Raw genomic sequence first — 14854 nt, forward strand, 5'->3', positions numbered from 1 at the left:
TCAAAGGCAAATGCACAGCTGCTAATTAAAATTATTTTTCTGAACTGTTATGTCTTCATTCATAGATGGAACAGGGAACTTCATGTGAATTAATTGAAAGGAAGCCAGTTTTAAGCAATTTGACAACTCAATCTGAACTCTAGTTGTAGTGTAAGGCATCTTCAATTCCGCACCTTGACTGGTAATCATCCACTCTGTGTGCATGGTTTACATACTGAGTGGATGGTTTTGGGGTACTGTGCAAAATATAGGTAAAAAACAATGATCGCTGTGTGGAGCTATAGGTGAGATTACATAAATATCTTGTAAATCAGATATATAAATCTATGAGGGAGTACTACATCTCTGTCTATTTCACTGTAAGTAATTTTGTGTCAATGTATAAATTTATATCTATATTGTTCCTAATCAAATAATATGTCCATTTAGTATGATCATACTGTCTTCCATAAAGGTTGTAAAATAAAGAAGTGAACAGATTATTTCTATTAATCCAGTGACAAGCGACATTTCCTTGGATTAACCCAGTCTAGTTTGTCTTTATTATTTTGATATTTACATAATGGGTTATTATGTTTTCTTAACCAAATAATAAAGCTTTGTGTATGGGTACTCAAATCTAAGAAGAATGGAGTGCAATTTGAAATGGCCCTGGATCATTGCTGGATCATCAGTCAGTTAGGGAGGAGCAAACGAGGAGGTGGCTTGGCAGTGAAGAAACAACAAAAAAAAGTTACTTCTGCCAAACGTGCCATAAGGCTGCGGCGGACACCAAGTCCCCTTCTTTGTTTTCCACAAGGAATACGCGACCACTTCCTTCCCTCCCTGGCTATAAGGCCTGCAGGAGTGCCGGATTTTCCTGGTCCCTATCCGCAAGGGTTGGCACCAATGGAACAGTCTCTGGAGGAGGAGGGGGGACTCAGAAGAGCTACCTAACTCCCCTCCTCACCAGAAAAAACGGGCCTTTTTAGGGGACCCAGCTCAGTGTTGAAAAATCTGTGTACTGAATGTCGTTTTGATAATAAAATAATTTAAAAATGCAAAGAAAACACACATGATCTGTGCAAAAATCAGTGCAATCGTGTGAAAAAACTATATACAAAAGTGGCCCCCGAGCAAGCCACAGCCCTTAGGTTGATGTGATAAAAAATTTACCCTGTATACACTGCACACCTAACCATAAGGCTGGGGCTAGTGTATACAAAAATAGAAAGTGCATGTAGGGGTCCGAAGTGCAAAAAGTGCCAAAGACTGGGGGAAAATTTCCCTTTTTACCAGCCCATTGAGCAATGGCGCTACAGGGAGCCTGATCGCCCAATAGGTTTCTGTCCCACTGGAACAGCTGCCCTAGGCCAAGTCGGCCTAGGGCAGAGTACCGCACTGGCCTGAGCCATTACTGTAGGATGTTAAGTTTATTCCTCAATTGAATAAATGTGATTTAAGTTAAAAGCCTGAGATGTCTTATGTAACTATGTCAGTGAATGTGGTGGTGGAACCATTGTAAGGCCACAGAGGTCACCCTGCGACCGCCCCTTTAAAAGCAGCTAGCTGTGGGTAACACCTGCCGTTAGTGGCAAAGAGAATGTAGAGATCATCGAATCAGATGATCTCCTACAGTCTCTCCCTGCAAGCTGTCTGATCCAACATGCAGGAAGTGACACCATATCCATTCTCTGCATGCTGTATAAGTCTGCACAGGAGAGAGACACAGGCAAGCTGTTTGGGGGCTACAATGGCACAGGAAAGCAGTTTGAGGGGTAAGATTGCAAACTGCTTTGGGACAAAAATGGCACAGACAGGCTGTCTGGGGGCTATGATGGCACCGACTAGCTGTTTGGGGGATACTGTGGCACAAAAAAGGTGACAAACTGGTGGCAACGCTGGCACTGTGAGATAGGTTGCTTTTGCGAGGTTGAGGGCTCCAGGGATCTGTGGTTTCTTGTTATGCCAACTGCATTATGTTTGAACTGGTCCACCAAAGGACTTTCAGAAGTACATCTGGTGGTTGCTTATTATTAGAAGTCCTCAAGACAGACTAACAGGGCAGTATTTAATCATTCAATTCTTCTCCAAAAGGGACATTAAAAAAAATTGGGACTGTTGGTATTCCTTGTGGACTGGGTTGCAGACCACTGCCAAGAATTACATTCCTTAAAGACATTCCTTAAAGTCAACCAAGACTATGCTTCATTGTGACCAAGAGTACTGCAGTGTAAGAAACAATCTGTTTTTGGGTATCTATATTTGTGTATCTGGGCCGTCATATGTCTTTATTTGCTTGATTATTTTCTAATTGAGTGAGAGAGTGTGCCTGGAGGCTTCGCCCCTTTGCGGGAGTGCTTCGGGAGGCCTGGATCATGCGGAAGCGGACTACAAAAGAAGACACGGTAGAAGTAGACACAGAAGACAGAAGAACAAGAAGAGGCAAGAGAAAGAGTGGAACTACTGTAAAAGAGACAAGGATATAAAAGTGGTCAGTGAAGAAGGTAGGGAGACATTGAAAGGAACCATGGGAGAGAGTAAATGAGCGTGTGAGAGCAATAAAAACTTAATGAGTTTTAATTTTTTCCCAGTAGGGAGTCTTATATTCAGGCCTTTTCATTTTTTTTCTTCTTTTATTATGCCCCTTAGTTTGGGGTCACCTTATAATTAAGTAAATACAGTGTGCATTTTCTATGCATGTCTATTATGCATAGTGTTACATGTGTATCCATAAGCAAATACTAAAGTATGAAAGGAAGGAAGTATATTCCGAAGGAGTCTGCAGCAAGTCCAGAAGAAACCAAAATACCAGTTTTGGCCACAGAAAGGCCAAGTTTCTACCCTGTCTGTTCTCGCAAGTAATTGAATCACACTTTGACAGGAAAATTGTTTGCCTGACAATGTTACATTCCCCTAAAATTCTTGCATACTATGCAGTCTATAGTCATGGAAAACTTTTGATGTGTTGCTATAGAGACAGACATCCGGGAGAAGGGGTACCTAAATTAAATGTGTATCTGCAATACTAATCTTTAAATGTTTTCTATTAAGATAACAATATGGTCTCCAACCACTAAAGCAGCACCAAACCACAACAGCTGCTCACAGTAACTGCCTCCGTCCGTTCGTCAGATTTGGTAGCAGTATGGACAAAATTTAGTCTTGATGTTAAAAAACTAAAAAAGAAAACCCTATGGCATGCCTTGGTTTTGTGAACACAGGAAAGTAATTACAAACCACAGCAAAGTGTAACCCAGAGACTCTCTGTGGTTTAAAGCAGATAATTATTTGAATTTTTTGTTTTCCTAAACTGACTGTAATATAATCTCTCTCAACCATCATCATAATCCAGCCATCTGAATAATCAACAGCTTCAACACATCATCGGAACCAGATCAACTCATCCCCATCCAAGCAGTCCTCTCCTATTGACTCACTTTCCCCTCAACCACCGACTAGATTGTAAGCTCGCAAGAGCAGGGCCCTCTTCTCCTTTGCACCAGTTTGTTATTGTATATGTTATTGTATGTGTTTCTAAATTGTTCTTCTGACTGTAACAGCGCTCCAGAATCTGCCGGCGCTTTATAAATAAATGTAATGTGGTTTAATGTAATCTCTCTATCACAGGTAAGTAGCAAAACATATATTCTGCCCTCTGTTGTAATTATCACTAGGACACAATTTCAGGAACCAATAGTAGGCCATATTTATAAGAATAGTGCTTGAGCACAAACATTTTTGGTATAACTGATAAAACACATGTTAACTAAATCTGTGATTAATTATGAAAATGTTAAACAGTGGTAGCTATACAGTTTCTAAGTTCTTTACCTCCCACTTTGACTTAGACATAGAATTGTGGAGGATTTGTTAAACATCTATTACTTACGAGATGTTTTAGACGCAAGAAGAGTGACTTTTCGACCGGCGAGCAACTGGAATCCTAGAACACTGAGCTGGTCATCCTGAGTTTGATCAACAAAATCTAAACGAAAATTACACAATATTTGTATTGTAGCAGTCGTGGGTAGCTCTTCATATTTGCAATAATAATAACACAGGATTCTCTAAATAGGAATGGTAAGTTATGCTTAGGTTTATTTAGTTATTTAATACAGTAAGGTAAAATGAAAAACGTCATCAGTGCATTATATTTTTTTCTTTTATCTTCCTTCATCTCCAAAAACATAAGCAATAAAGAAATTGTTGCACTATCACTCTGTTGAAGTATATCTGTATGAATATTCTAACATTGCATCATTAGCAGAATTAGTTCTTAGTACACATGGATCAGTAGGAAACTTAAAACTTTTATTTCATTTAATACACTAAATGATGACGATAAACAAATTTGCTATCAATCTGGTTAGCATAAACAGTGACCCAGCACATACTTTTACTACATTTCATTATTTGATAATTTTTTTTTTCATTTCCAACACAAAGAATGATATAAAAATAAGCATGCATTTAAATACCATACCAACCACTTACCTGGAAAAAGGTTAATTAAATTAACTGGAGGTTTGTTGGTATCAATGGTTAATTTGTGGTTAGCTGCTTTTGATGGCTGCACTGGAAAGCAAACCAGCTTCAGTGGAAGTCGAAATCTACACTGCAATACTCTAGGCACACCTGTATTTGAGACAAAAGTAAAATCATAGAAGTGTATCTAAAAGTTTGCTACAAAATACTGTAAACACCAAGATATATTTAATCAATTATATGATACTCAACTTCAAAGTGTGAATGTTATGTTACTATAGTGTGAACAAAATAGTTCATGCAGGAAAAGGATGCTAATAAATTAGAAGTATATGCTACTATCTGCTTTGTTTATGGAGGGGAAAGCAACTTTGACAGTTGGGTTGTCTCCCAATAAAAGCTCACAGCTTATATAGCCATATTCAACATTTTGTTATTTTTCACTGCAGGTGTATAACTTCACTCAAGGTGTACGGTCGTGTGAAAGTACACCACTTTGAATTCTATGGTTTTACATAGCAGGGCATAACAACAATAATCTGTAATGACCAAAATATTTAAAAAGACTACTAAATACATTGGCATTAAGTAGACAACTATAAAAAATGGAAAGAAATGTCACTAAGGGGACCATAAAAAAGAAGAACAAAAAAGGTTACTGTGAAGTCAAACACCACCAAGCAACCACCAGATCTTTTTATGTCTGGTGGTTTTAGGAATATCGTAAATGAGTAATGTATTTGTTGAGTCTTTAAAATAAAAGGTTGCCACGTGCCCAAGATTTAGGCCAACACAGAAAAAATATGTAAAGCTACATAGCTTTTAGACCTCAGAACACTCTTCCCATTTTGTTGGAACATTTAGGGTAATCCAGAATACATAATGGTAAACTCAAGCATTATGGTTGGCCCATGTCAGTGCATCAAGAAAATAAGAGATTAGAAACACAGTTCAAAACCTCTTTTGTGTTTGTTTTTTTTTTTTTGTTTTTTTTAAAACTTCTTTATTCCACGGAGAAGACAAAGCATAAAACACGAGAATAAGTTTACATCCAGACAGTATGACATGGTGACAAAACTTGACATTTACAGAGACAAGTGATGTACAGTTTCAGGATAACATACAGTACAAACAATGATCTGAGAGACCAAAAGTAAGGTTAAGTAGTGGACAACCATGAAGGCCAACATAAGGTACAAAATTTTCCCCAACACAAGGATGTCATTACCCCCACCGACGCAAAACCTCGGGCCACAAAATGCATCCACCCCGCCCATCAGTAAGATCAAAAACCCGGGACAGGGCGAGTACCTCTCAGGACCTGAAGACAGTACCATTCTGTGGTATTAAACGTTTGGTATAACGACAACCTGGTATTATTATCCAGCGTTGCGATAAATGGGGACCAACGGTTAAACAGAAATTTAACCTTGCTTTCCTTATGGAGAACGGCTTCAAGCCAATCCATCTGAAACAAAAGGCGTAATCGCGACAGGACCATAGGTAATAAAGGTGGCTGAGGAGCAATCCATTGGGACAATATTGCCCGTTTGGCCACTGCCGAGATAGTGAGCAAGAGAGATTTAGCCCTTGCCGCAGAGGGAGGAACATGATCAGGGAATATACCAAAAATTGCCCATTCAACAGAAATCACAAAACGAATGCCCAAAGTATCTGTGATGTACAACTGTAGGGCATTCCAAAACGGGACAATAGAACTGCAGGACCACAAGCCGTGAAGAAGATCTGCCTCAGGTGAGCGGCATTTCAGACATCGGGAATGATCAGATAAACCCATTAAGAACCGGAGTTTGGGGGTGACATACGCTTTATGCAGGATTTTAAAGAACATTTCACCATAATCCCTAGACACCAAAAGTTTGGAATTGCGGGAGTACGCCTGGAGAACCTGTTTTGGACACAGATTCGGAAAATCAGTTTTCCAGGAGGCAATACCTGCCGTATGGGTTTCCCAATCGATAAGTGGCCGAAGCAGATTATAAATTGTAGACATTGTGAGCATTGGGGCAGATGATAATATTGTGATCTGGTCTAAGGGGTGGTTGGAGTTAGCCCCAGAGAGGTGGGGAAGTAGCGCATTAACATAGTTACGGAGCTGGAGGTAGTGAATAGGATGAATTCGAACGGTAGGGAACTTAGCCTGGAACCGCGAGAACGACAACAGTTTACCCTCTCGCGGGTCAAGAAAGTCACCCACTGCACGACCCCCCACCCGGGCGAGTCTCCTAAAGACAACATCCTCCCTCCCGTGTTGGAACTGCGGGTTGCAAACCAGGGGCAAGAACCGGGAATAATGGACCTCCAAGCCCAGGCGACGTCGAACACGCTCCCAGGCCTTTATTGTATGATACAACAACGGATTGGCGACCACATCGGGAGGCAAAGCAGTTCTAGGCTGATGCAGGAGAGAGGCCAAAGAAATGGTAGGAAAGAGTTGCTGCTCCAGGGTCACATTGGTGAACCTAGACCTACCACGCAGCCAATCCGCCACAAAGCGGTAGTTAGAGGCCAGAGCATAGTCGAATAGGTTCGGTAAATTCACCCCCCCGTTATGAGCAGGCTGCTGAAGTTTCACCAATGAAATTCTGGCTTTTTTGTTGCACCACAGAAACTTACGCAGCAGTGCATTGTGATATTGGACATCCTTCCTCTTCAAGGTAATGGGCAACATGTGAATCGGGTACAGCAGTTTGGGGAAAAAGGCCATTTTGTATAAGTGACATCTACCTAAGAAGGAGAGATTAAATTTGGACCAAGTTTTAAAAGAGTCTTCCATTTGACGCAACAACGGGGAAAAATTTAGCTTGTAAAGATGTGCCAGATTTATGGGGATTGTAAGGCCTAGATACTTCAAGGAGGGAAGTCGAGTCCAATTGAAAGGGAACGCCCCCCCCAGCCACGTTTAGCCTGCGGGAAAATGGGAAGCGCTTCGGTCTTAAGCTTATTGATTAAGAATCCCGAGGCCTTATGAAACTGGTCAAATAGGTTAAGTAAATGAGGCATCGCCGCTTTGGGATTGGAGAGATATAACAAAAGATCATCAGCAAAGGCGGCAACCTTCAGTTCGACATCACCCACCCTGAGCCCCTCAAGCTCGGCGGAACGCTCAATAGCACGGACTAAAGGTTCAATCGCCAGATTAAAAAGTAGAGGAGACAGGGGACATCCTTGGCGAGTACCCCTACCCAAGGAGAACCAGCGAGAGTTCATATTATTCACCGTAACCTGTGCCACCGGGGAATGATACAACGCTCGAAACATTTGAACAAAAGGCAACCCAAAATGATGGTATTTGAAAAAACTAACAAGGTATGGCCAGGAAATTCTATCAAACGCCTTATCAGCATCACAACTAATTACAATAGAGGCCTTGCTGTTAGTTAGTTTGGCAGTAAAAATAGCTGAGATAAGGCCCCTAATATTTTGAGTAGAGTGGCGCCCTTTAACAAATCCAGTCTGAGAAGGAGAGGTGAGTGCCATTAGAATAGGTTGCAGTCTAGAGGCCATGATCTTGGTGTATAGTTTTAGATCTTGGTTCAAGAGGGAAATGGGGCGATAGGAGGAGAGCAAGGCAGGGTCCCTGTGTGGCTTGGGAAGGACTATGATACGGGAGGCCGTGAAATCCCTCGGGGGGACCTTCCCCTGCAGAAATCCATTATAAACATCAGCAAGGTGTGCCGGTAGATACGTAGAGAGAAGTTTATAATATTCAGCTCCCAGGCCATCCGGGCCAGGGGACTTGCCATTAGGAAGGGACTTGATAGCAGCGGCTATCTCAGACGGGGTGAACGGTTTAGTTAAACGCTCACGGTCCGCAGCTGACAGTTTTGGAATATCAGCCCGCCGAAACATTTGAAGCGCCTCATCAGGGTCATTAGGTTCGGAAGAATAAAAATCCTCAAAGTAATCAGCAAAGAGGTGAGTGATTTTAACAGGGTCGGTCTCGACCGAATGAGAAGAATCCTGAAGCCTGGTTACAGCATGATATTTAGATTTAGAGTGACGGATAAGATTGCCCAGAAGCTTGCCAGACCTATTGCCCCAACGGAAAAAAGTAATACGAGTATAATTATAAGAAAGCTGCGCCTTTTCAGTAACCCAGGCATCGTAGAGGGATTTAATCTCTTTATATGTTTTCAGGGTATCTGGACTAAGGTGGGTTTTATGGGCAATATACGCCCTGGAAAGATCGTCAGTAAGTTGGACTAGTTTAGCTTCAGCCTCTCTCCTGCGTCGCACAACATAGGCAATGATATGCCCTCTCAGAACTGGCTTAGAAGCACCCCAAAACAAATCAGGGTCGTCAAGATGTTCATGGTTATCATCGACATAATCATTCCACTTCGCAATCAGGAATTGTTTAAACGCTTCAGAAGTGTACAAATAATTAGGAAACCTCCAATTACGGGACACCTGATACGGGGAAGCTAGACAGACATCCATCCAGATAGGGGCATGATCAGAGATCACTATTTGGCCTATGTGGGCACCCTTCAACCTGTGCAAAAACGACACCGGTAAGAACAGGTAATCCAGCCTGGAGAAGGAGTTATGGGGGTGGGAGTAGAACGTATATTGTTTGTCCGTCGGATTAAGAAATCTCCAGGCATCCCGCAAATGAAGGAGATCCAACACGGGTAGGGAGGAGAGCCCGATAGGGCGAGAGGAAGGGCCAGACACATCTAGGGAAACGTTGGCCACTAAATTGAAATCACCCCCCAGAATGACGTTAGGGGCCGAAATCTCCAGCAACAGTGAGTAAAGTTTGGCCAGAAAAGCGGGCTGATCAGAATTAGGGGCGTATAAATTAACAAAAGTAAAAGATTCATTAAACAAATTAACCTTAAGAATAATGTAGCGTCCCTCCGGGTCAGCAATCTCGGACTCAATAACAAAGGGCAACCTTTTAGAGAGGAGAATGGTGGCACCCCTAGATTTCTTAGTATACATGGCAGAATAACAAGCTCGAAGCCACGGAGCCTTCAGCTCATTTTTAACACGGTCACACCAATGGGTTTCTTGGAGGTAAATAACGTCTGGGTGCATTCGTTTGAGATGGGTAAGTACCTTTTTACGCTTAACAGGGGTATTTAAGCCTTCAACATTCCATGAAACAATCCGTAAGGAAGAAGGCACATCACAGCTATTATCAGATTGCACCATAACTACAATAACAACGAGGCCAGGGGGCTACCCGATGCCCCGCTGAGGAAAAGATAAAACAGAAAAGGAACCTGGAAATGGCGGCCCAGGAGGGTCCCAGCCAGCCCCCCCAAGTGCCCAGCGGACGAAGTAGAAAATAAAACCGTACATCACCAGTTGGAATGTGCTATGCTTCTCCCATTTTTTCTTTTTTTTTAATAAACCGAAACTCGGCACATTGAATTTTGTGCCTAGAAACACAACAGAGTAACCAAAAAAATAAGAATAATCGAGGAGTAACAAAACAGTGTACAATAACCAATAAAGGTAAACCAGAGGATACATATCCAAATACCAATGGATTTCAGAGATCTCGAGCCCTAGGGGAGACAGGCGGAGAGGAGCGAGGCATAGAAGCAGGGCGAGAGCGAGAAGGAGAAGGGGGGGAGGCCTCAGGCACCGCCGAACTATCATCCGGAGGGGGAGAAGATCTGGATCCAGCGCGAAGAAATTCTTTGGCCGCCATAGGGGTGTCAAAAAAGTAGGCCTGCCCCTCATGGGTAATCCTGAGCTTAGCGGGATAGAGAAGAGCGAATTTCACCCGCTTGTTGTAAAGTTCCGTGCAGATTTCGGAGAACTGGCGTCGTTTGACCGTTACCGCTGCAGAAAAATCTTGGAAAAGTAACAGCTTGTGCTTGTGATAAAAAAGAGCCGTGACCTTTCTATACGCGTCCAGGACCTTCACCTTGTCAGTATAGTTGAGGACCCGAAAAATCACCGCCCTAGGACGAGACGTGGCAGAAACTGGTGGTTGACCGATGCGATGTACTCTCTCGATGACCAATTCACCCTGAGGAAGCACCAGGCCCAAAGACTTTGGTAGCCAGGTCGTTACAAGGTCGTGTAGCGCTGTGCCCTTAACCTCCTCAGGCAGGCCAACCAGACGCAAGTTATTGCGTCTACTGCGGTTTTCGAGGTCGTCAATGCGGTCTTGTAAGGACGTGAGTAGATGATCCTGTGAGCGGAGGGATGCAGACATGGAGACGTTCCCATCCTCTATGTCGGAGACCCTGGATTCCAGAGAAGTGATCCTTTTTCCCTGAGAGACCAACTCAGCAAGAACGGCATTGATGGAATCAGACAGTTTCTCAAGCTTTGCATCTAAGAGTGGAGATATGACACCAACAAGGTCTTGAGCCGTCAGCGGGTCTTTTGAGGAGGCATCGGTCACGGAGTGGCCCTCCGCTACAGTGGAACCCGACCCAGAAGGTGGCACCGGTTTGAAAGTCGATGTAGATTTGTCTCTCGCCTTGCTTTGTCTGGTGGACAATTTAGATGGTGGATCCATATACTTCTCCATGAGCAGATAAGGGCCGTGAGGAACTCACCCCCAAGAGTAGGAAAGAATAGAATAACACAAGAGGATATGACACAAAACCACAATCTATGCACAGAATATTTGGTGGGATGAGATACCCGAGCAAATATACATGTACTGATATATCACAAAAACAGTGAGCGTATCACAACAGCAGAGAAAAGGAAAAGCTAAACACAAACCCCAGAAAAAAAGTAAATAAAGAAGCCCAAAGCCCGCCTCCCCACCTGACTAGTGCCCACCTTAACCCATAAACTAACTAATTGGCAAGACGAAAAGAAAAAAGTGGTCCGTGGACGGTCACACTGATGTAGGCCCTTGCGCTTTTGACGCCTATCGTAGCTCTCCTCCACATGCGACGCACACCACCTCCAAGTCGGGCCAAAGCCACTCAAAAAAATAAATAAATAAATAAAAAAACCAGAAAAACCCAAACCCAACCCAGCCACCCAACCTAACTATAGCCCACCCAGAACCCCTATCTAACTAGATGCAAGGTGCAGCAACACACAGGTAGCATAAAGTCCCGTTTGCAGGAGAGTAGTAGGAGTCACAGATCCACTCAATGGCGCAACACGTGGAGATGATCCATATGTGGCAAAGCCCAAGTCCCAAACCCCACCACCCAACCTAACTAAGACCCACCCGTACCCCCATCTAACTAATGCCAGGTCGTAATATAAACAAAAAATAAGGGGCAACTAGGCCAAACAAGAATAAAACGAAACAAGCCCTGCAGGTGCACTGCCGGGGCCTACCTGACCAGACACTGAGGTCAGCCGCCAGAAATGACACCGTACGGTGCAGCGCGTTGGTGAGCAGCAGCAGAAGGGATGTGGTGTAGCCGTCAGTGCCAATCCTCCGGAGACAAGCGGATGCACCGCCGGGACGACAGAGAGCCCCAGCCCGTCGGTCTGCACGAGGGCCACAGCAGGGTCAGCGCACGCCACAGGAGGGTATCGGCCGTTGTACGTACCACAAGCCCTGATGCAGGTAAGTTCGCCGGGCCAAACCCACTCCTCCCGATACGGGGACTCCACAGCTGTACGAAGGGGTCACGGAAGGGCAGGAGGCAGTAAGCGGAGACGGCCCCAACCGTGGGGCTGGAGCCAAACGGCAGAGTAGAGGTAACGCCTCACTCCAGGCCTAGCACGTGCGGTCCGCACACGGCTCCCGGGGAGTATAGTAGCGAGTGCAGCGGATCAAATAAAGCCACGATCCAACGCCAGAGAACAAGCCCACAACAGCGATGATGAGCTGGCTGAAAGTTATCGTCTTGAAAGCGTGGATGGATGAGGATATTATTAGCACTCAGGGAGCACAGCTAAAAAGCGGCCATCTCAAGAGCCCGCCTCCCGGAAGTCCGTTTGTTTGTTTTTTAATATAAAATGTTAATATTATGGGAGTTTAAAGACTGACAAAAAATGAACAGGAAATATAACTAAATCAACCTTGTGATATATAATATGACAGACTGGAAGGCCACAGTTCTGTTTCAATTAATTTAATGAATTTGTTGTTAAATACTAGTATGTAGATACGTTTGTATATAAAAGTTAAAAGACAAGTTTAAAATGTATCACTAACCATAATTTGTAAAAACAAATATTTTGACAAATTATGTGGAGAACATTTCTAAAAGCTTTCCATAGGCTGAACCTTACTTGGTTACTTTAAAAACAAAAAAGCTAAAAGGAATAACTATCAGACATCTTCTAGAACTATTAGTACAATAAGGTTTACTTGTGTGAACAAGCAATATTTATACTGCAGTCTCTTTCTCTTCTCTATACCAGCACCAGTGATAAGGAACTGAACAACCCAGAATTAAACATAATTAAGAGATACTAACTTTGGAAGATGATGTTTAATAAAGAAAATATCTATTTGTATATTCTTATATTAATGAATACGGTCTGAACCTGATTTTTTTAATACTTAGTGTCAGGGGCGAAACTAGAAGCCTCAGGGCCCGGTGTGAGAATCTGTTAAGGGCCCCCCCAACCCCTCTCCCCCTTCTCACTATCTACCCTCTCCCTACCCCCCCATTCTCACTATCTACCCTCCCCTACCCCCTTTCTCACTATCTACCCTCTCCCTACCCCTTCTCACTATCTACCCTCTACCTACCCCCCCTTCTCACTATCTACCCTCTCCCTACCCCCCCTTCTCACTATCTACTCTCTCCCCCTACCCCCCCTTCTCACTATCTACCCTCTCCCTATCCCCTTCTCACCATCTACCCTCTCCCTACCCCCTTCTCACCATCTGCCCTCTCCCTACCCCCCTTCTCACCATCTACCCTCTCTCCCTACCTCCCTTCTCACCATCTACCCTCTCTCCCTACCTCCCTTCTTACCATCTACCCTCTCTCCCTACCTCCCTTCTTACCATCTACCCTCTCTCCCTACCCCCCTTCCCACCATCTACCCTCTCTCCCTACCCCCCTTCCCACCATCTACCCTCTCTCTCCCTACCCTCCTTCTCACCATCTACCCTCTCTCTCCCTACCCCCTTCTCACCATCTACCCTCTCTCTCCCTTCCCCCTTCTCACCATCTACCCTCTCTCTCCCTACCCCCTTCTCACCATCTACCCTCTCTCTCCCTACCCCCTTCTCACCATCTACCCTCTCTCTCCCTACCCCCTTCTCACTATCTACCCTCTCTCTCCCTACCCCCTTCCCACTATCTACCCTCTCCCTCCCTACCCCCCCTTCTCAGCGGTGCGCACGGCTTCCCAATTAGGGATTATACATAAAAAATCTTCACTCCCCCAGGTGCATTAATGAGCCTTGGCCGCCCATGACCCTGTCGCTGGTTCATGGCTTTTCCCTCCTTTTACCACTTTTGATAGGTACAGACCACTGCAGACCGGGAACACCCCACAAGAGCTGTAGTTCTGGAGGTGCTTTGACCCAGTCGTCTAGTCATTACAATTTGGCCCTTGTCAAAATCACACAGATAATTATGCTTGCCCGTTTTCCTGCTTCTAACACATCAACTTTGAGAATGAAATGTTCACTTGCTGCTTCATATATCGCACACAATGACAGGTGCCATTATAGCAAGACATTATATCAGTGTCTTTCACTTCACCTGTCAGTGGTCATAATGTTATGGCTGATCGGTGTATATATGTATCACTTTTTAAAGCCAATATGTGTTATTTATATTGTGGATCATTCTGTAGTGGCTTTCACATTCCAAAGCTGTATTTTTGCAGCTGATGCTGACTGGAGTTTTATACAATCTGATTAGAAAATAAACAGATTTATGCAAGAGACAATACATATAAAACTATAGCACCATCTGGTGTATGGCTGTTAGAGTGCCATCAGTTATATGTTCTTGTAATGGCAATGATGAAACTCACCAGCTCCATCTCAGAATGAGACAGAAAAAAAAGAACTAGGAGATCGAACTGATTATTACTTTCATATTATTAGGAAAACAGTGCAAGGGGAGGAGTTACATCAGGCCTAGCAGAGCAGAGTCATCAACGGAAGGAGGTTTTCGCTAAGAAAGGAATGGTGGCCCTGCTGATCTGCAAACAATGTATGTCATAATGAAGGTAAAATAGAATGTATATTACTGCTTCACAATACATGTTTAAGTTAGTGAGTTGAAATATGGAACTCAACGTTCATCTCCCAGTTTTGCAAACAAACAACTTCTAGAGGGAAGATAAACAATTTTCTTGAAGACAGGTGCATTCTAATGGGTGGATCGGGGGGGGCAACAGGGCAATATAACAAACCCCCCCCCTTAACAGGCGGAGGAATGTTCTGGGATAAAGAGGTAAGTCCTGATTACTTCCAGGAGTAGGCAGGGTCTGCTTGTGTGCC

The 14854-nt window shown here is 43.8% G+C and overlaps 1 protein-coding gene across 1 annotated transcript in view; it reads right to left on the minus strand.

The window, feature by feature from the left end:
• The window catches only part of BBS9 (Bardet-Biedl syndrome 9), a 220222-nt gene that overhangs the window by 98424 nt on the left and 106944 nt on the right, over positions 1-14854 (minus strand). Inside the window, exons 15-16 of the mRNA XM_053468017.1 lie at positions 4477-4617; positions 3872-3967 (exon numbers count right to left, since the gene is read on the minus strand). Of these exons, the coding sequence (XP_053323992.1) occupies positions 3872-3967; positions 4477-4617 (237 nt within the window). The remainder of the gene's footprint in view (positions 1-3871; positions 3968-4476; positions 4618-14854) is intronic.

The sequence above is a fragment of the Spea bombifrons genome, chromosome 5 (genome assembly GCF_027358695.1).
Source record: "Spea bombifrons isolate aSpeBom1 chromosome 5, aSpeBom1.2.pri, whole genome shotgun sequence".
In the NCBI taxonomy this organism is placed as follows: domain Eukaryota; kingdom Metazoa; phylum Chordata; class Amphibia; order Anura; family Pelobatidae; genus Spea; species Spea bombifrons.